This window comes from Emys orbicularis, chromosome 6 (assembly GCF_028017835.1).
Source record: "Emys orbicularis isolate rEmyOrb1 chromosome 6, rEmyOrb1.hap1, whole genome shotgun sequence".
NCBI lineage: Eukaryota > Metazoa > Chordata > Testudines > Emydidae > Emys > Emys orbicularis.
The window spans coordinates 5,989,722-6,013,118 of NC_088688.1; the positions used below are offsets into that span (position 1 = coordinate 5,989,722).

Below are 23,397 nucleotides of genomic sequence, written 5' to 3' on the forward strand. Positions count from 1 at the left end.
GCCAGCTATCCTTGGGGACATTACAAATCCCAGTACTTCACTTCAATTTAGAACCCCTGTCATTGGATAATGTGGCTTTGGAGAGGTCAAGCGTGGGGTGGGGGCTGGGTGGGAATTTAGTTCATTTGTCAGACACCATTCACTTCCAAGGTATATTAGAGGCTGTAGATTTTTTTTCCCCCTTAGAAAAGACTCTTTCCAGCACTCAGCTTCCTGCAAGAGTTTTACTGTGGAACTAATTTTCTTTCTTTATTGCATTGTGTGAATGCCCCAAAGCCCCTGTAACTATCTGGGTCCCATTGTTTTAGGTGCTGTACTAACAAAAGGCAATTTCTGTCTTGAGCGTACAGTCCAAATACTAGTGTTTGGAAGTTAGTAGATGGTGTTGGCCACGTGATCCCTCCTTGTACTTCTGTTTTTCTGGTGGAGGGGAATTATTAGTCCCTTCATTCCATACTGGAGGTGAAGGTGTAGGAGGGGGGAAATGTTTTTTCCTATCTAAACGTAGTGTCTGTACTTGAGGTACACTAGTTTGGAGATCCTCCCACTTAACGTTTGCAGGTGAACATTTGTGAGTTTAGGGCTTCTGTTTTGTATTTAGCACTCAAGGGTGTGCGTGCGTGCTTGTGTGTGAGAGATCTATTTCTGGGCCCTACTAGAGAGAGAATATTTCTAGAAGTTTTGTTGACATGATTAATCATGGTTCTTTGTTCTGTTTCTTTAATTTAATCTCTTCAGTAATCTTGAATCACAAGGGAACAGAGAACACCAGAATGTCTTCAGATTTTGGTGGCAATGGTTCTGCTTGTCTGTGCCTAGCTAGTGGAATGGTGTGTCCCCTTCTCGATCTGGAACTAGAGGAACTGAAATACAGATAGCTAAATCCGAGTGAAGGAAAACAAGTTGTCTTTTTAATTCTCAGCTCTAAAGAGAACTGCATAGTTTCTCTAAACAAAGTCTTGCATTCTGAGCCATAGGGTTCATATTAGTGCACAGTGGTTGCTTGGAGAGAGAATAGCACTAGTAAAAGCAGCAGAACACGCCCTCTTTCATACAATACTGTTTGAGAGCTTGGCTTTGTAAATGATGTAGCAATGTGCATGTATTAATGAGGGGTATAATAGGTTTCAGTGAAACTGGGAGATAAGATGTGTTAATCTTGTATATTAAGTAGTCCTACAACAATGAACCTTATAATGAGACTGTTATTAAATCTTTTCTTCGTTGGCTTCAGTTCAGTGTAACCAGCACTTCTCAGTGTGGTGCATTTAAGGCCAGTTTCTAGAAGAAAGCACTAACTTTCTGAAGCCTTTGTCCTTCTGAAATACGCATCTAAATTACAGAGATGCAGCTGATACACATGACAGAAAAATGACTCTCTGCCACACGAGATTTTTGTTTAAAAAAAAATTAAAATTAGTAATAATACTTGTACAGAATTTGTTGATTTGACCTCGACTGCCTTTCAGAAGAGAGCGCCTTGCATTTCCCTCATCAACAGTGTCGCTAGCAGATTGTGTTCTAACAAGGTTAGAAAAGCTGTCAAAATAGCAATAGTTCTAAAAGGAAAAACAAAATTAGCTAGAATGATCTATGATTCTGTATAGTTATAATGAGAACAGCATGCAGGCTGTTATTTCACCAGTGCAAACAGTACCACAAGAAGGGCAAGCCTTCCTGGCATATTGAGCTTTTCTTTCTCCCCATCCTTGTCCAGCAACAAGCCTTAGTGTTTTTCATCCAAGGATCACAAGACATAGGGGGGCTCAGATGCCCATTTTACTGATGGGGAATGATACACTTAAACTATTTGCCGCTGCTTTAAGTGCATTCAAAAAGAAGTCACACTAGCCAAGCCTGATGTAGGCAATGCAAGCTGCAAACAGGCAACTGAGGAAAGTGACAACAAACAAAAGATTTATCCTGATTGTTGAGGACTCAGTCGCAGCAAGGAATTGAACTGAAAACCTTTGTATCTGAGCGTAGTGGAGCTGCCACGTGGTTTAAGGAGGATCTGCTTGTCTCTTAATATTATTCCTATTTGAGGTCCAGAAGAGAAGGTTTCAGCCAGAGGCATCAAATATATAAAATTGTGAAGAGTGATGATTGTTTTTCACAAGGAAGCAACAAGACTTAGAGCACTATGTATTCCCTGGTGGTCACCCATTCCGATACTAACCAGGACCAAACCTGGTTAGCTTCGTTATAAAATGAGCTGTTGTTTTGTGATCTTACATTCTCATTCTCTGCAAAGCAGCCGCCCTTTTAATTTAATATGCATGCTTTTTAATTCAGATGGCGGTCCTGTAGCTCTGCCTTGAGTCAGTTCAGGTTTTACAGCCCTGGTGTCTTTCTCATTTCCTGATAGTCCCCCACCCTGTCCTCCAAACAGCTGCCACCGAGTTCATACTTTATCCTGTTAAATAACTCCCATTAGTGTGCCTTGATGGAACAGGATGAGCATCCCTCTGCTATATAAGATACCACATTTTCTCCACAGGCTAAAACCACCTTTTTTCCTCTCAGACTCCTTAAAGGAGGTCTGTTGTCAAATTAGAGAAAAGAACACAGCTGTTTGCATGTCAAGTAGTATTGGTCTGACTAATAGCTTTAATGGAAACAGTAACAGTTGCTACTATAAAAGGTTTTTAAATTCTCACAAAGGTCTCTAAATAAACACCGAGCATTTCTAGAGAGGTATTTTATGTAATACCATGAATGAACGTGTATAAAGGGGACTCAGTTTAGGAAGAATGGTATCAGTAGGATTACACAGTTGACTTGCATGTTTCATAATGAATTGTTAGACCCTTCTATATGACAAAATTAACCTCCAGGTTTGACAGTTACTCTCTTCTTAAATTTAGAAAGAATGCTGTGGCTCTATAAAATGTTAGGCTATTGCAATCCCCATCAATGACCACTAGGGGGAGCGTTAGGTTTATTTTTCTTCTCTGTGGAGCTGACCAGTGCTTTTGTCATCTTTGCAGATGCACATATGGTAGAATATTATCATTTTATGGTTACAATTATGAGCAATTTGATAGAAAATGACAGCTAAATTATGCAGTGTTCCTTTTATTTGTTTTAATTTTGCACTCTAAATATGTAAAAGGAAAAAACAGCATGGTTTTTTGTAGGTTTTTTTTTTTGGTTGTGGTGGGAGGTGTAGTACTCTCTTTGGCTTTGCATTCTTCCAATACAGCACAGGTTGAGTTTACTTTTTTACTGCACACGATTAAATATGTGCAGCCCTTCACAGATGCTGTGAGTATTACTGGGGAGAAATCATGTACTACTAAATCCTTAAGGCTCCCCATCAGAAGGATCATACGATGGACAAATGCATAAGTAATACAGTTCTTGACCATTTCCAAGAGAAACTGCATCCACTCAACTCAGATAATGGCTGCACCACCCAAGGAAATGCTAAAGGAAATTTGTATATTCTAAAATCAACATGGATTTTGGCAAAGCTTCCTTAATGAATCCAGGTGCAATCTCATTTCTCTCTCTCTTTTCTGGCCCTTGTTTGAGCATTCTATACTATCACAATTTTTAAACCACGAATAAAGCCCTATTGCTGCATATGCCGGAGCTAGCAATTGCTTATAAAGAATAATGTTTTGTATTGTGTGTATTCTGTTTATTCAGTTCTTATATTGTGTCTATCACCGTGATATCTGAGCACCTTTTACTTGTGCATTAAGCAACTTAACTAGTATCTGTTGTGTGTGATTCATTCTTTCTCTCTCCCTCTCCCCAGGGGGAAAGTTGTGTGAGCAGTTTTAATTTTTTTGTGTTTATTTTTATTCATGCTTATTATATGGGTGCTGGAGCATGGGTGCATTTCACATGGAATGAAAAGTGGTGTGCTGTGTCTTTACCCACCTTTGGGCAGGAACCCACTGACGGCAAGCTGTCTAGCTGGCACATCCAGCAATGATAATTTTTAAGACATAAGGGCCCAATTCTGAGCTCCTTGCTTGAGCAAACTACCTACTGAAGTTTCTGATTTTTCAGATTAAGAAACTCATTGGTCTGTAGTAAGAACTTTGAGGTAAAATAACTTGACTTCTGTGGGTTAATAGGGTGTTCACATACCATGAGGAATTAATTTTAACTTTGAAAGCTCAGAGGGTATGTCTACACTACGGGATTAATCCGAATTTATATAATTCGAATTTAGGAAACCGATTTTATAAATTCGAATGTATTCGGCCACACTAGGCACCATTAATTCGGTGGTGTGCGTCCAAGCTACCGTAGTAGCATCGATTTCCAGAGCGTTGCATTGTGGGTAGCCAATAACATTGAATTGCCAATAACATCGAATTGCGGCCACACTAACCTTAATTCGGATTAACAATACCGATTTTGACGCTACTTCTCTCGTCGAGGAGGAGTACAGAAATCGAATTAAAGGGCTCTTTAATTCGAATTAAATGGCTTCGTTGTGTGGACGGGTCAAGCGTTAATTCGAATTAAAGCAGCTAAATCCGAATTAAAGTCGTAGTGTAGACCAGGCCTTAGTCTGTTCCTTTAGTCTTGCTGTAGTGACCTTTGGTTTGACCAGGTTTCAGATGCCCTACACTGTATTGTATTATCTCAGTGTTTTCAAATTTATTTTAAAGGTATACTCAGGAAAGCCATCAGCTCAGCAGAATAAAGTGGCTTGGTAGCTGCGAATACTAGCTCATGTAGATCTGTCACTGGAGCTCCTGTAATTTTCATCTTATTTGTAGAAATAAATCATATTGGTACTTTGACCAGTATAGGAAGTTTAGTGCTTGTCATTGCTTTTTAAAAATCAATTTTAACAATTACTGTGCAGGTGGTATGGGTGGAGACAGAAAGGAAACTGCATGTTTAAGTTACTCTGGACTTATTGATGCCAGATGGGAACAGAAGAGATTTGAATCTGATATCGTACATATGCTGTCTGAAAGCTCAAAAGGACTACCCTAGCCTAGTCCCTAACTTTGTTCTGAATGCTGTAGCTTTTGCTTAAGGTAGGTAACCATAACTTAACTAATTTGTATGCGCCATATGCAGTCTTGGCTCACTTCAAAGTGTAATCAAGTCATGAACTAATTATGATACCATATTCCCAAAGAATGTAAATTTAATTTCCCTTCAAACAGAATGGGAATGTATTAGCAGTTCCTTTATATGAGAGGTATATCATTCAATAACATAATGATGATGCTTGAAACAGGAGTGTGATTCTTAACTTTTGTGGGCATTGTGACCTTTTTCCTTGTGTGTCTTCCTCTTTTACTCTTGCATCTTGGATTAATTTACTAGCTACTGCTTAATAGCATTAAAATATTCAAGTGTGAATGAAAACATGTCTCTTGTGCTTCACATTTGAGAGCATAGCACTATATTATTATACTTACCTTGCTCCTTCGGAGTGCTTTCAAATACTTGTTTCCTGAAGATCTCAAGGAAGTTGTGACTTGAACTGAATACTCTTGCACCAGCATTCACGCCTGCCCCAGAACCTTTTTAATACATTGAAAAATGGATGTGCAGAAATGTCCCTAGCAGCTTCTTAACCTGATTGTGCCAGACAGTCCACATAAGCTCAGTTATATAAGAACCACTGAAGTGAAGTTGTTCATAAAACATTTTATTAACTTCAGTCTTCACGGCATCTTCAGAATTTAGGTAATAAAGCTACGTGGAAGTTACCAGGCTTCACCTTTTCACAGAACAATAATTCACATAGGTTCAAACCACATTTTTTGTGGTGTAACTTTGAAGGCCCAAGAAGCATGTGTTGTGGCCAGACACTGCTTTGTGGCAATGCATTCATATTGTTCCTGTCGTTCTGAGGTGGACTGAACAGGGGGCCGGAGGAGGATATAAGTGTGTGTAGTGCATATATTTCAAATACAACTTGTATAATAAACTGAATCGTTAAAGAGCAGTGTGATCTTCTAATTAAATTTAGGTCTTATCTACATTGTGCTGCATTGTGGACTATGTGGGGGAGTGGGGAATTGCAGAGTGTACCACAATTTGCGCTCTTACTGCCTTGTGTGGACCTTGCTGGTGTGAACTAAAAAGTACCTAGTTTCTGTTAACATAGTCCAGTTTGAAGGAAGACTATGTTAATGCAACTAGGCAGCTTTTAGTTCTTGCCAGCAGTAACCACAGGGGGAAAAGTGCAACATTTTGGTGCACTCTGGAATTCACACCCACTGTAGTGCAATTTAGACACAGCCTTACCCTTGCTTAGAATCTTAGAACACTTTGGTGTAGATTTTAATGTTCTTACAACATGCTTGTTCATAAAAAATAAACTGCTAGTATTGTGCATATGGCTTTTCATGTGTGAGTGGATGAAGCCACATCACGTTGGTTCTTGGTTTGTTCTTGATCAGGAAGAAGGGAGAGCCTGCAGGTGGAGATGGGAGTGGCATCTATATCGTTTCTTTTCTTAAGGAATGATGTAGTTTTTACTCCTATCGATATACAGGATAGGATATATTGTACTGCTTCAGAAAGAGAAAGTAAAGCTTTGATCACCCACTGTGTCAATATATCGAAAAAAGTTGTGCTTGGATGATTTAATTAAAAAAATAATTCAGATCCAGGTCACTTTTAATTAAATTTACTTTGAACTTAGGCGAACAGCTGATGATGGGTCATCAGTGTTCCCGAAGACTGTTCGTGAACCCCTGCTTATCTTGTGATTTTTTTGCTATTATAATAAGCCTTAAACTTTTAAATGTAATTTAAGCCTTACAAACAACTTTTTTATAGTATTGTTCAGAGAGCGTACACTGAATTCACTGGGTTGGACCACATGTAAATGTCCAGAGACAGGTTTGACTGGCCTGGTGACAAAATTTCTTACTCTGAAGCATCTGAGTCAGTCATAGGCCGTTTCTAAGGGTACGTCTACACTTACTTCCTGGTTCGGCGGCAGGCAATCGATCTTCTGGGATCGATTTATCGTGTCTTGTCTAGACGCGATAAATCGATCCCGGATCGATCCCGGAAGTGCTCGCCGTCGACGCCGGTACTCCAGCTTGGCGAGAGGAGTACGCGGCATCGACGGGGGAGCCTGCTTGCCGCGTCTGGACCCGCGGTAAGTTCGGACTAAGGTACTTTGAATTCAGCTACATTATTAACGTAGCTGAGTTTGCGTACCTTAGTCCGAAGTGGGGGGTTAGTGTGGACCAGGCCTAAAGCATGAACATTCAAAGGCAATGGTGCATGCCAGTGCAACAGGAGGTCCTAGGTTAGTGCTGGTGTAGAGTGCCAGACTGAAGACCTTTCTTTGTCACAGAACAGCTGCAGCAGCCTAGTGGCAGTGAAAAGTTCTACAACCCCTGTACCTGCACCAATCTTCTTCCTCTCTGACTTGGCGGGAACACCCCTAGGAGTGAAGGGAGTTCACTCTGTGTCAGTCTTTGTCTTCTGTGCTGAGACTGCCGTCAAGGGCGATAACTAGTCCTGATTTTCCTGGATATCTGTCCATTGGCAGGGATTGAAAAATGTACTAGCCCATGCAAAAGATACATGCGCTGACAAGCCTCCCCCACGCCCTGCGAAGATCACAGGCCCTAATGCCTGCACGCCCCTACCATTTGAAAAGATAGAGCAGTCATGCACATACTGTAGCCTATTGTCAACTTTTATTTATATTTTAATAACTTATGATATATTTCTTATGATATGTCTCCTTTCCCAGATTCACTCCACTTTTTCTTCTTCCCATAATAATCTCTGGACCTGCAGAGAATCCTCCACAGGGTGAGGGGCTGCATGGAGGACAGGATGGGTTGACTCCCACTTTCTAAAACAGGGTGGAGATCTACATGCAGAGGATCAAAATGACATGGGCTTGTGAATAAGGAAGGTCCAGTGGTTAGAGTAGTAGTCTGAAACACAGTCTGCCACAGATATCCTTTGTCATCTTGGGCACATTGCTTACTCTCTTTGTGCCTCAGTTTGCCATCTGTACAATGGGGTAAGACCCCTGCCTTACCTCACAGAGGTGTTGTGAGGATAAATACATTAAAGACGGTGAGGTGCTTGGTACTATGGTGATGGGGGCCATATAAATACCCAAGGTAGATAACTGGGCCCCTTGTCATTGGTTTATGATTGTAAAACAATGTCATTTGAAATTCTATCTTCCCTTGATAATAGCCTCTTGAAAATGTCCTTTTGGGACTGAAACTTCTCATGCTTGTTCTGTTTTAAGGCTTCGTCTCTTTACAAATTTGAGGCAAGAAATATCATTTTGAACAACAAAGGGTGAGAATTTATGTTTTAAATAAAAATTCCTTGTGCTTATTTCCCCTCCCCCCCCTTCCTCCCTCCCTCCCGCCCTCAGGGGAATAATTCAGAAAAGATTGAACTTTGAAACTTTGGCAAGTAACTGGTCCTTGTTGTGAGGTCCCTGCTTGGCTAAATATGAAAATGTTCTAGATTAGCAGATTAGGGAACATGTTTGGAATTCTATCAAGTTGTAAAGCAGTGAGTACGGTTAGAGAAAGATGCACCGGTTGATTGTTTTTCAGTGTTACACAGGTGAATATGCAGAAATGAAAAGCTTTACTAGCGAAGCTACTGGAGGAAGTAGGCTCTGTAAGCCAAAGAACCCAGTGGTGCCCATAGTTGTCAGGGTTCCCCCCCTCACTCTGAACTCTGGGGTACAGATGTGGGGACCTGCATGAAAGACCCCCATAGCTTATATTTTACCAACTTAGGTTAAAACTTCCCCAAGGCACAAATTGCTTTCCTTGTCCTTGGACGGTATTGCTGCCACCACCAAGTGTTTTACAGAAAAATTCAGGGAAGGGTCACTTGGAATCCCTATTCCCCCAAAATATCCCCCCAAGTGCCTTCTCCCCCTTTCCTGGGAAGGCTTGAGAATAATATACCAACCCTTTGTCTTTAGGACACTGAAAATCAATCAGGTTCTTAAAAGAAGAACTTTATTTTAAAGAAAAAGTAAAAGAATCACACCTGCAAAATCAGAATGGAAGGTAACTTTACAGGGTAATAAAAAGATTTAAAACACAGAGGACTCCCCTCTGGACTCAGCTTCACAGTTACAAAAACAGGAATAAAACTACCTTTGCAGCATAGGAAAATTCACAAGTCAAAACAAAAGATAACCTAACGCATTTCCTTGCCTTACTTACAATTTCTGTAATTTTAGATGGATCACTCCAGGTATGTTTTTCAGGAGATGTTGTACCTGCTTGGTCTCTCCCTCCGTCCGGAGAGGGAACAAACAAAGAGAGCCACAAACAAATTCTCTCTCCTCCCCCCCCACCCCCCCGATTTGAAAGTATCTTCTTTCCTCATTGGTCCTTCTGGTCAGGTGCCAACTAGGTGATTTGAGCTACTTAATCCCTTACAGGTAAAGTAATTCAGTACAGCTGCCAAGGAGGGATTTTATGCTACCCTTTTCTTTATATTTATGACAGCTGTATACACCATATGTGTGGTGCATACCATTGGCAAGGGCAGCACCACCTGCGGAAGGGGTAGTTTGCCTTGGGCCCCCAAACTGAGTGGCTGAAATTTGGCCCAGTAGCCCTTCCATCATGACGGATAGGCCATTGTGCCAAACCTGAGTGGAGCTGCAACCTCGTACACCAAGTCGCATTGCCACTCACTGAAATTTGGCCTCTTGACGGAGGGGCGGCCGGGCCAGACCTTGGTGGCTCCATGTGAAGTTAAACTAGTGGTTCAGTTGTGCGTACTATGTGAAAAATTTCTGGGGGAGCCCCTGGTAGAACCCCCAGGTTTTCAATTAAAAACAAACAAACCAAATGTTAGGAAATTAAATGGAGAGGGGGTGCCGGGGGGAGGGGGGAGAGAAACACTGTGTTGTTGCAACATTACAGTTTGCACTGTGAACATTACAAAAAGTCAAGCAAATGTTAACATGCCTACCGTGTAGATGTGTGGTATTTGCTATTATTTTTTCCTAAGGATGCTGTGGGGAGGGCCCTTGACTCTCTGACTACTGGGAAACTGGTAGGTATAATACAGCTGCGTATACTTCTAAACTCTGCTAGTACTGCCAACAATCCTAAATGCCCCAGAGGGGGCAAGTTGGAGTGGTAGACGGTAGCCATGGTCCTGCCCCAACCCTGTATGTCAGTTTGCAGCTGAAAGGCAGTGCTGGGGAGGAGCATACATTAACGGCCACCATATTACCCACTTTACTCACCACCCCTTGTGCCCCTGGAAGTATGTCTGCTTCTGGCCTCCACAAGCATAATGCTACTAGCACCTGCTGCTTGGGCAATCCCGGTTCTCCAAGACAAACCTCTCAAAGACAGGTTTTTGCTTCTAAGAGCCATAAATGAACTCTGTATCTGTGACTTTAATCTATTGTTTCTCTAAATGAATCCTATAAAATAGACAGGATATGCAGCATGATGAATTAATATTGCTGTTAAAACCTGAACCTTTGCATTTCCTGACTTCTCATGATTCTCTTGTTAGTGTACAAGCTTAATACTGCATTAACAAACTTTTTTGTGCGTAACAAATTACAGTAATTCAAGTGTTAATTTTTTGTGCAACAAATGAGAATACAGTTCAGTGAAATCCTAAACAGCTCTAATCAGATAATTAATATCTTGTTAATCCAGTATTTGGACTCTTGAACTCTTAAAGAGATGTGATCTTATTTGAGCATTTAGCTATGTTTCAATCCTAGGATTTGTAGTCCTATAGATTTATTTCCCCCCACCCCCCATGAAATTTGTGAGTTTCTTCAAAGCAGATTGTGAAAGTATTTGATCAGCCTGTGTGTCTATATAGGTACTCACAGCCGCCTCCTCCTCATCATCATTGTATCATTCCCAATTAAATGGTGTAGGTCCTATTTGCATTTGTGTATGGCATAGAATCTTGTTAATTCCTACAAAGTAAGGTGCTCTTTCCCCATGTTTAGTAAAGATTTAATAGAGTGGAAGAGTAATATCTCATAGTAAGGCTTGCATCTTAGAAAATTATACTGCAGTAAATGAACTAGCTTAGTAAGAAGTATCATCATAGCTAAAACTAAGCTACATTTGTCTAAATGAATGAACAGAGAACACTGATATATTATACCTTTTCTGTTTGATTGCTTACTCGTTACTTCACAATGAATGTCTCTAGTATTGTGTGAATGAACAAGGTTTTATCTTCTAATGCAAGGATTCCTAGCCACTGTCACAATGTGAACCATATTTAAAAAGGGAAAAAGTCTCATGGACTTTTCTCCTCCCATTCATGCACATGCATCACCCCTCCCATTTGTGAACGCACAATATCCTTTCGACAATGCCAGCCATTGCTGACGTGTAGAAGTAATGTTAGGGAAGCAAGTCATGTTTTCAGCACTCTTTTAATTAAATTGAGCAGCTAGAAGCAAGAAGAGACATCATCACGTGCACAGCAAGTGCTTCAAGGTTGCCTGTGGCCCATGGAGCAGAGTTTGGGACCCTCTGGTGTAATGCATTCCCACTGTATTAGTTTCTTTGGGTGTGACTCTCATACTGTATAATTTTCATGTCTGAAATACAGAACTATGTGTAATGCACTGGCAAGAACAAGAATAGATATGCCCCCACTATGTGTGTACCCCAAAAGCCCATTAGGGTATACATTCCACTCACCCACATCGATAGGGAACAGCAATAGGCAGATAGTGGGGTAAAGTCCTGTTGTATGAGGGAGGGGCTGTTGGAAGCAGAGTGAATTAAGAGAGACATAAAAATTTGATAAAGATAGGACTGTCTGTTTTTATATTCTGCCACATAACATGGGTTTAAATGAATTTGCCTATAATTTGTCTTCAAATACTGACATTTAACTCTTAGGCCGTATAAATGTACTGGCTTTTTCTACAGTAAAATTCATGCCCTGCGTCCAGGCTAATATGTTCACCTACTATAAACATTACTGCCTACGGTTACAGCCGGAATAAAAAATTCCTTTTATATACATCATAGCTGGCAGAGACTCCTGAGACCCCCACAAATCACTTCAGCCTTTTGGTGCTGTCTGACAAAATGCACAGAAATGTAAAACTGCTCAGGCTTCAGATGGATTGACTAGTAAAAGCAATTAGCTTGTTTAGACCATTGTTTGTACCCTCCTTTATCTCAAGATGCTGAGCAAAGGTGTTTTAGAAGCTCTCCTTATTACTTTAGCATTAGATCTTAATCACCTCCCTTCTGCTCCCTCCCCAAAAAGCTTTGCTCATCCCATTTTTAGCTCTTTTAAAAAAAATTTTTTTTAAAAGGATCGTAACGGGGAATAACAAAGCGGTGAGTTATTTATGCAGCCATGATTGGCAAAAATGATTGCAACACGAATTTGCCCAGAAGTGATGATTAGATCATAAAAATGTTAAGGAAATCTGTAACTCAACACCATTTTATATATTTGAAGAAGTTTTTGTTCCCTACCTTAATTGTGATGACTTGTTATTAAAGTATTTATTCAGAGTAATCTCTTTGGACATTGAGCCCTTATCCCATCCGCATGCATAATTGAAATCGGGGAGGGGTGGAATGAGGGGGAAGCATAAATGGTTTACCATGCTAAATGAGCAAGGGAGGGAATTACACAATGACAGGTGAAGAGCAGATTTATCTCCTTTTGGAATTTCAGTGCTGCAAGCAAGGCCGGACACTATTGCTAATATCCTTGCAAATACCACAGTTTGCTGCTTCTACAGATAACAATCCAAAAATCATTGCTGGTCTCTGAAAGGCCTGTAGTCCTGCAACTGTGGCTGTGTTTATGATCCACCAGTAGTTCAAATTGAGTATGTGGGCATCAAATCCATAGCTGTACTTAAAAAGTGGAATATTTACCGAGTTGGCTATTAATAATTAAAGCATTGGCACTATCTTCCTTAGCTGAATACAAATAGGACCACATATGCAAAGAGGGCTGTAACTGCGCTAACTGAAATGTCATAACCTACCTCCTGTACTCCTCCCCTTCAGGTGTTTGTAAATTTGGTGAAGGTTCGTCTCTGTCTTATGGGTGGGGGATAAGATTGCACTTGTTCTTGGTCTTTTCATTTCCCTTCAGGCACATCCATAGTAACCATCCATCTCCACCCTCCCGCCCCCACACACACTCCATGCACACATGGTGTGTCTTTCTCTGAACTGTGCATTTTATGGCTTCAGTTACCACAGGACCAAAACAGATTTACACAGAATAAATTTGGTATTTGTTAGATTTTAACTTTTCAATACGGAATATTTTTTTCCCCTTAACTTGCTGTCTTACCTCTGCAGCAGCAATACAGAGAATGCCAGGAACTCCTGAGCCTATATCAGAAGTATCTATCTGAACAGCAAGAAAAGCTGACTGTCTCTCTCTCAGAGCTTGGTGCTGCCAAGCTGAAGGAGCAGCAGGTAAGCTCTCTCCCCTCACCATTTCTTTAATTACTATATTGCCGATCCCACTGAAACACCCTTTCACTTGCTGTCAGAGCTGTAACTGTAATGTGTTGTCTTATGGTATATAAATGTTCTTGCACTATTCTGTGATTGGCATTTCCATGGCCCTTTTCCCTAATACATGGACTGGAGGTAAGAAATTATTACTTAAAGCAACCCTTGGATCAGTAAATCAGGTCAAGTTCATTGATTCAACTGTACTGCGGTGGGAGCTGTGAGGAATCCCTTTCTTTGCAGTCTAAGGGAAAAGGTAAGGGGTGCTGTTGCCTTCCTTGAGCCCTTTTGGACAACGTGTGCTTCATAGAGAATTTGCTATCGTTTTAGAAATAGCCTTTTAAATTTCCAGCATAATTTTCAGTGAGTGAAAAAGAGATGGAAGCAGGTGAGCTTGGCTGATAAGAACTTTTCCTGTCTATCAGGGAGTCCATCTCTTTTTGAACCTTCATAAAACAACTACTAATTGCACATAAAGTTAAAATAGAAAATATTGGTTGAGATGCTGTATGTCCTACCTAAGTGGTTAAGTGGTCTAAGGTTCCCGTATGCTGAAACCGGAAAGTAGCTAAAGACCTTGCTATTAGAGATTTGCTGATAGCTAGTTATTTGATTTATGTACCTGCTGATAGCTGATCCTTTTGCCAGGATGAAGATAATGGCTCTGACCAATGTTATTCTTATCTACTCTTCTTCTTCAAAAAAAATTGCCTCTGCAGATCTCCACTCTTGGTGTCTCACATGAGCCTAGTGGTATAGCTTTTAGGTCTTGAGCCTTGAAGCATCTGCTAGGGGCTTCTATTATCATATGTGCTGGCAATGATCTCAGCACTGTAGAAAACCCAGAAGATGGCACACTGTGCTTCGTGGAGCTTACATTCTAACAAAACTACACAGACTCAGCTAGCTATTGATAAAGTCTATCTTGGTGAGTGGTGTTTGGCTTTTCTTTTTAATAAGTGTGTAAGAGCACTTAACTTTGTATTTAGAAAGAGGAACTGACTTTCCCCTTCAGTTTCCTGTTGTATACAATGTCCTGCTGGTGAGGTTTGGGTTTTATAAATATTGATAGAAATTTTTGTGTTCTGCCACATTTAAAATCTTGTGTATCTTTGTCTGGTGTGGCGTTCTTAAGATTAGCAAATCTTGCCTGAGAACTTCTGGTCCTGCTATTCTCTCTCATACCTGCACTTCACTGGGGAATTTGAAAAAGCCAAGTTGAAGCTCTCTCAGTAGTTCAACACAGACCAGCCTGGCAGTGCCAGCTGTGTTTGGGGTGAGGCGAGTTATGTTTGAGATTTTTTTACCTTGAACCAGTTGAGAGACAGACAGATACCTTTAGCTCTTGGTCCTGGGTAATACCTGGTATCAGGTCATCCACCATAGCTTCTATGCCAAAATGTAAAGACAGACATAAGTAAAAAAGCATCACCTCAAGAATTGGTGCATCAGCACATATCAGTGCAGCATCTAGTGCTCATTTTGACGAATAGTTTGGTGCCAAGGACCATCATGGAGTCATGACTGGGACTGACTCCAACTCCAGTGTCTGAAATGTGGTGCATTGAGACCTTCCAACTTGCTTGTCCCATTTGCCCTCCTTTCATCCCATTTTAATGGCAGCAACTCTTTTACCTATTTAAGATGAGGCCTCTTCATTGCTGGCTGCTTTCTAATTTTAGCTCTGCTGACACTTCTCGGTCAAACTTCTGTGAACCTCAAGGTATTGAGCTCCTCTTCTGTGAACTCCTACTGGTTGCAGTCTAGCCATGCTTCTCTCTCCTTTTCTCTCTGCAACTATGTCTACTCTACACAGTTAACACAGGTGGTTGGTACCTAGGTCTGAGCACCTGGGGTAGCCTGGCCTGGGTGTGACCATCCCCACTGCAAAGCCATACCCACATTACGGTGCCCTCATTATTTCTGCACTCACCTGTATGTGGGGGGTGTCAAGGCTGATTCCCCACTCTGGCACTTTGAGTGCAGAAGTTGGGGGCCCGCAAGGATTCTAAAAATTAATACTGGCCACTCCAGGCTGGTATTAAACTCCCAAGGTCACAGCTTCTCTCTGACCTTGGATGGGTAGATGCTGCCAGCACCCAAGTGCAAACCCTCTCCCCTTTTGAGAACTCAGGAGAGAGCACTTGGGAATTCCTTCCTGTGGGGTACCCTCAAGCCCTTTCACCCCCCCTCCGGGGAAGAGCTGAGAAAGAAAACAAAGGAAATCAGCCATTGCCACTAGCTAATTAAACAACATTGCACAAACCTCCTAGGACACCAACAATTCAATCCTGTTCTTAAAAAAAGTAAATTTTATTAAAAACAAAAAGAAAGAAAATACATCTGGAACATAGACTTTTGCTAGATTTTAAAAACCCACTTATACAAATTAAATATCAAGAATAACCTTCTTGAGGTCCAGCTTAAAGGTTACAAGCAAAACAAAAGCATTTGGGGTTAGCACAGAGTCCAAAAGCCATAAGAAATAAACAAAATAAACCTAATTGCATCTTCCTACACATTTTCTGATCTACTTACATATCTGGGTTTCCAAATAAGCAATTTCTAGGTATGATTCTGATGATTTTCATACCTGGCCTTCAGCTTCTCATAGCATAACTGCTGCCCTGTTCCCCTCTTCCCCGGAGAACAACAACAGACAAATGGAAGTTTTTCCCAATTTTAAAAAGTTCTAGCCCTCCCATTGGCTCTTTTGGTCAAGTGCCCATTCACTTCCCTTTACCTACGCATGCAGTCAGACTTTTTAACCCTTTACAGGTAAAGCAAGTAGAGAACAGCTACCAAGAGGGATTCTGTAGCTAACTGGCTGGCTGGGTGTCCACAAAAGGGAGCCACGCCCCCCCCCCCCCTCATTTATCACGGGGGGCATATATAATGGGTCTTTGGGCTGAGACACGCTTTATGGATGCCGCCAACACGTCTTCCAGAGCAAGTGATAATATGGACACGCCTGGAAAGAGAAAAAGAGGGTGACCTAGAGAAACATTACGCAGAAGAATAGAGAAGCCAAACCCATCAGCGTGACACTCAGCAGCCTGAACAGATCAGCACACGATTGAAATAAATGGCAGAAACTGATGGATGCACCTGAGGGTCCAGGAGATTAAAGAAAGAAGACTGGAGGACTCGAGTGATTTAGCCTGTGTCCTTATTGCAAAGTGTGTGGGTTCCAGGCCAAGTTTAAGCCTTGTTTCCTAACCTACACCACCAGCCAGGTAAACTAGCCTGTATATTTAAAGCACCTTTAAACCTGGGCTAGAGGTTTTTTATGTAGTCAGAAGGGGGGTTAAGGCTAAAACCCAGGTAAGAGCCTGGGTTAACTGCAGTGTAGACATAGCCTAAGTGTTAAAGTTTGGGAGACCATTTAGCTATGTGGACTACGAAGGCATTGAATAGCATCTCTACGTAATTTAACTAGTTGAAGGTCATCTGATTGGTCATGAGCACTTTCCTTACAGTTGCCCAGAACCTGGTAGACAATTCAGCATTGTGATTTACCTACCCTAATCCTCACAGAGGAGCAAGTTATATTGAGAGAACACCAGAAACAGGGGGTGACCCAGCATGTTAATCCGTGTTCAGGGGTTGGCAAAGAGAGTCAATGTGCTTTTTCTGACTAGAGCTGCATATTCTAAGTGTCAGGGTAGCAGGGCAAAGTTCTCTGTAGTGAATGCAGTAATTCCCCAGCTGTGTCCTATAGAGTGAAGTTGGAATTGATAATCAGAGCCAGTTGCCACATGGAGGAAGAAGGAAATGACAGGTAAAGAGCCCTCCTTTGGTCTGATTTAAAATTACTTTTTACTGCTCTTAAACTCTAGGCCACAGAAAGCCAGTCTTCTCGGTGACATTTGTGTTGGGGGAGGGGGTTCTGGAACAGCCTTCCAATAGGAGTAGTGGGGGCAAAGAACTGAATCAGTTTAAGATGGAGCTTGATAAATTTATGAACAGGATTATATAATGGAGTTACTTGTGGACTAGAATTAATCCAGGAGGGTCTTTCCCTGTCCTTTGTTTTTATATTGTTTAGGCTGAAGAAAGCCTTATAGAATCATAGAATTGTAGGACTGGAAGGAACCTGGAGAGCTCTTCTAATCCAATCTCATGCACTCCAAGCAGGACTAAGTATTAACCATTCCTGACAGGTGTTTGTCTAATCTGCTTTTAAAAATCGCCAATGACGGAGATTCTATAACCTCCCTGGGCAATTTATTCCAGTGCTTAACCACCCTGAGAGTTACGAAGTTTTTCCTAATGTCCAACCTAAATCATCCTTGCTGCAATTTAAGCCCATTGCTTCTCAGAGGTTAACAAGAACAATTTTTCTCCATCTTCCTTGTAACAACCTTTTATGTAATTATGTCCCCCTCTGTCTTCTCTTCTCTAGACTAAACAAACCCAATTTTTTCTATCTTCCCTCATAGGTCATGTTTTCTAGATGTTTAATCACTTTTTTTGTTCTTCTCTGGACTCTCTCCAATTTGTTCACATTTTCCCCAAAATGTGGCACCCAGAACTAAACACAGTACTCCAGTTGAGGCCTAATCAGCCTGGAGTAGAGCAGAAGAATTACCTCTTGTGTCTTGCTTACAACACTCCTGCTAATACATCCCAGAATGATGTTTGCTTTTTTTGCAACAGTGTTACACTGTTGACTCATATTTAGCTTGTGATCCAAACTCCTTCCTAGGCAGTCATTTCCCATTTTGTATGTGTGCAACTGAGTGTTCCTTCCTGAATGGAGTACTTTGCATTTGTCCTTGTTGAATTTCCTCCTATTTACTTCAGACCATTTCTCCAGTTTGTCCAGACCATTTTTAAATTTTAATCTTTCCTGAGTTCTCTTTAAATCGCCAACCATGGGGAACTTTTTTCTGTTTTGTTTATTTTGATTGAGCTCGGGAAAGCCTGGATACATCAAACAAGACTGTAAGAGCTTCAGTTATTGGCTTGCTACCCAACTATAACCCTCCTGGTTTGTTACACAGAGGTAGATAACATTTCCTTCTTTTTGTAACTGCTGTCTGTACTCACTTGTGGAATTGGCACCTGTAGTTTGAGCTGCCAAGGTACCAATCCCACAAGTGTGAATAATCAGAGGTGACACTCAAAGAACAGTTACATACAGGTAACCTTTTCTCTTCTCTGCCCTGCAGAACCACATGGGAGGACACCCAATTACACTTTGTAAAGAATGCCTCTAATGTGGTCTAGTTAGAACTCTCTTGTCTCTGTTCTTCTCTTCCTCCCATTTTTAATCTAACTTTTTTTTTTATTTGACTTGTGATCTCATGCCACACCCATCATCATGGCATCTTCTGCTGTTTACCTTTCTGTTCTTCCTTCCTTATTTTTATGTGGATTAATACTGATAAGGCTGCCCATTCTCTGCAGACTTGGACTGTCATTGCCAGGTCACCTTTCAGTATCCAAAAGCAGATTTCAGTATTAGGAATGTTTCAGAGTAGCAGCCGTGTTAGTCTGTATCCTCAAAAATAACAGGAGTACTTGTGGCACCTTAGAGACTAACAAATTTATTAGAGCATAAGCTTTCGTGGGCTACAACCCACTTCTTCGGATGCATATGGGAGTATTAGGAATGTGGAGTAGCAAAAGAGAATGAGGCACGCTGAAGTGTTACCAAATTTTCTCACACTGTCAAGAAAAGAAATGGATAGTTGTGTAGCAACCAAATGACTGCAGAAGTTACAATACTATTGCATCTGGTACTGAAATGCAGCTCTGATTCTTATCCACGTTGAACTAATGCTACTACTTTGGGTTACGTTTAGTTTGCCTGCATCTTGTCATCCTTTCGTGACCTCGGAATTGCTGTTGTTCATAATCTCGGCTTAGTAGTAGGGTCCTTTAAACAGAAGCCAACCCTCAAAATATAATATCCTGGTAGTGGTAGACTGAAATTGTTGGGAAAATGGTGGTGAAATGATTTAAGACAGAACTTTTGTGGAGTCAATAATCAGTAACTGGAACATGAAGCATCTTTTTTTGTGAGATAAAGTTAATTCCATTTGAAAAGATACTTAAGGTGACATGAATTGAATTATTCAAACTGGCCTTCTTAGCATTAACTCTAGGTTAATATCTCATGATGCCTCTGGTTTCATTAGAGGAGTTTTAAGTACATAACTTTTTTATAATAAATTCAATACCTAGAAGCTGAATTAAAATTGGTTTACTTTCCACCACCCCATAAAAAGAAGCATTAATTGTAAAGTGACTATTAAAGTGCTCAGTAAAGAAGAGTCAGACAGATGCAAAGAGATAGCTTTTGTGTAAAGGAAGTGAAGAGGTCTACTGAACAATAGGTTTCTGCCCTGATATTAATAGAAAATGCCATCCATATTAAAACATAGTTAAATCTCTATCAAAAACTATTTTGGACATCTTTCTGCTGCTCCCCACTGTTCATCCTTTGCCATTTCAAGAAGCTTTACACGGAGATGTAAAGAAAATTGCCGTTGTTCTAGGTAATCAGGTCTGACCTAATTATACCCTGCTTCACTGCCATCTCAAACAGTGGAAAGAATCCAATTTACGTTGGCAAGTATGTGGCTGATGAAATTGTGGAAATGTTCCACAGCTTTGAGTAGGACTTGACTCTCAAGAGCTGGACTGAAGGCTGAACTTTTACTGGAATGGAATTCTTGATCTTCTGTTGAAGGGAGGATAATATCTTTAGCCATGGCTCTGCCTGTTTCATATTAATCTTTTTATTTGCAAGTACAGCTGGCTGCTTTTATTTCTTCTTTGTATAAGATTATCAAGACATCTGTTGATTCCCTTGGCTCAAGAAGATCCTTGTTCACCAGATTCTCTGTTTTCAGCTTGGGTTCTGCCCTAGCTAAGCAGCAGCAAGGAAAACCTAACAGAGAGTGAATTCCAAATCCCAACAAATTCCAAAGGGGCATCTACTCCTCCTTGTTCTTGTGTGTTCTGTATTAGTTTATCTGTTGTTTAGCACCCAGAGTTCCCCGTTAAGAGCAAGGTGCTATTTAACAAAGTGCTGTACAAACACATATGAAGACATAGTCTCTGGCATGGAAAGTATATGATCTAACAAGATTAGCATTCCTTTTTGGAGACTAGATTTTATTTAAAAAATAAATAAATCACTGGTTCATCTTAAATGTTACTGATACGATATTCCTTGTAGTTTTAAAATAAAAACTGAAGAACTCCCTTCCCAGAAAAAAACAATGAGGAGTCCTTGGGGCACCTTAAAGACTAACACATTTATTTGGGCTAAAACCCACTTCACTTCACAAAGCCCATGAAAGCTTATGCCCAAATAAATGTGTTAGTCTCTAAGGGTATGTCTTCACTACCCGCCGGATCGGCGGGTAGTAATCCCTGAACGAGCTTCCCGTCAACTCCGGAACTCCACCTGAGCGAGAGGCGGTAGCGGAGTCGACGGGGGAGCCACGGCCGTTGATCCGCGCCGCGAGGACCTGAAGTAAATCGATCTAAGATACTTCGACTTCTGAAGTTGTGTATCTTAGATCGATCCGCCCCCCCCCCCCCCAGTGTAGACCAGCCCTAAGGTGCCACAAGGACTCCTCGTTGTTTTTGCTGATACAGACTTAACATGGCTACCACTCTGAAACCTTCCCAGAAAAGACCAAAGATCCTGCTTTCTTTTCATCTCTATGGCTAAAGCTCTTGTCCACATCTGTCATCCTCTGCCTTAACAAAGGTAACCTTTCAAAGTTCTGTCATCTGGGTTATTTCCTTGAAAAAGCTGTGGGTGGGTGGAGGGGGGTCAGTCTGCACAAACCAAGCTCTTTTTCCCCCCTTTTCACAGGTCACCTTTAAAAGCATTGTTTAGCTTGATTAAAGAAAAAAAAATATGCAAAGGGTTTTGAATGCTGGGAGGCAAACCTGCATGATAGAATTTATTTTGTTGTTTACCCAGCTGTACTGGAACAATGGATGAGCCCATCTGAAAGATAAACATGGATCGGGACAATAAATTAAGAACTACTATAATCTGAAGTGGACCCAAAGGTATCAGATAATTTGGGAAGGGAAGTAGCCAGGAAGAGACAAGGGCTTAACTTAAGTCAATATTAGGAGTAGTGATGAGTTTGGTGGCATTTAGGTAACTTGGATTTTTCTTTAACTTAAATTTAGGGCTAGCCTGAAGGTGCTTTTAGTAGCATCTATATATGAGATGTATATTATCTAACAATCCTTTTTTATGACTTTTTCTTCTCCGTTCCACACATTGCCAATAAATACTGCTTTATTTAAAGTGAATTGAGCTTTGACTGTTATAGCTGGGGAAATTACTGACTAGTTTTCTCAAAGGGAACGGAACTGTAGGCTGAAAGGAAGCAGATAAAGGTGAACGTGACATCCTCTGAATCAATGAAGGGTATGGAGAAGGTTGCAGCCTACTTCTTGAGCAGAGCCACAGAAGGGCCAGAGGGTGACACAAATCCAGGAGGACCAAACTGTAATATCCTTGGGGGTAGCAGTTTTAGGAAGAAATCACTGGAGACACAGAGAACTGTAAACCTTACAACCAGCCATTTATTGCCACCCACTGAACTAAACAAAACCTAGCCCAAACTGGCTGAGCTATCCCCTAATAATCTAACTCAGTTGCAATAGCAACAACAAGATTCTATTACCACGACAACCAAATACACAAACAAACTAAAATGCAAAGATCGATCAGAAGAAGGTGTGACAGGAAACGCTAAGCTCTTCAAACTCATCCCTACTAGCTCAGTTAAGGCATTGGGCTCAATTTGGATTTGCCACAGTCTTTCTTGTGTGACCCTGGGCAAGTCCCTTACTGACCCTGTGCTTCACTTCCCCATCTGTAAAATAGGATTAAAATATCCTTTCTCCCATCCCTTGTCTGTCTTTTCTATTGAGACTGTAAGTTTTTTGGGGGGCAGAGGCGAACTTTTACTATGTATTTGCGCAATGACTAGCAAAATGGACATTGAAGCTAGAAAAAAACCAGACTGGAAATAGGGCATACATTTACAACAATGAGAGTAATTAACCATTGTAACAACTTACCATGGGTCATGGTGGATTCTCCATCACTGACCATTGTAAAATCAAGTTTGGATGTTTTTCTAAAAGATCTGTTCTAGGACTTATTTTGGAGAAGTTCTACAGCCTGTATTCTACAGGAGGTCAGACTAGATGATCACCATGGTCCCTTCTAGCCTTAGTATCTATGGAATGGGACCCTGATCTCAGTGGGGGTCTCTTGGGACTACCAGTATGCCAGTAAAAAAACAACAACTACTCTTCAAGTGTTTGCCTACATCTGTTCCACTTCTGGTGTGCGTATGCCAGAAATCAGAACACTTTAGCCAGCAATGTCTGTTGGCTGCATGTGCACCCTTTGTGGCCTTGAGCCTCTGTACCAACAGTTTTAAGCTGGGCGGAGCAACCAACCGACCCTCAATTCTTCCCAGAGCCTCATTTGTCTAAGGCTGAAGCAGCATTACCCACATTAGATGTCCTCAGGGTTCTAATTTATTATAAAAATAGAACAAAACTATTTAGGTTATCACATAGGTTATTTATTTCTATTGCTGAAAGATCTAGGGGTCAAGCAATTTCAACCCAGAGAATTTTCAAGTGGGTGTCAGTTGCATTAAGTTAGTGTATGAGAGAGCTAATTTAGAACTCCCGGGGCAGATTAGATCACATTATACCAGGGCACAGACAGCTTCTGTGGCCTCAGGGATATTTCTCTAACTGTCATAAGTAATGCTGCTACATGGGGTAGTGTACATGCTTTTAGTAGGCAATACTGTATTCTAGAGGCATCTCGCTTGGATGCTCTTTTCTGCAGGACTTTGTTGCAATTCGTGTTGATTAGACTCACAGTACCCTCCTCTGATGTTTGTACGGTGCTTGAGTCACCAGAAATGGACTA

At 41.1% G+C, this 23,397-nt stretch overlaps 1 protein-coding gene across 1 annotated transcript in view; it reads left to right on the forward strand.

Moving 5' to 3' along the window:
• KIAA1328 (KIAA1328 ortholog) overlaps positions 1-23,397 on the forward strand; it is a 256,881-nt gene that overhangs the window by 96,666 nt on the left and 136,818 nt on the right. Inside the window, 1 exon segment of the mRNA XM_065406501.1 lies at positions 13,285-13,412. Coding sequence (XP_065262573.1) covers positions 13,285-13,412 — 128 coding nt within the window.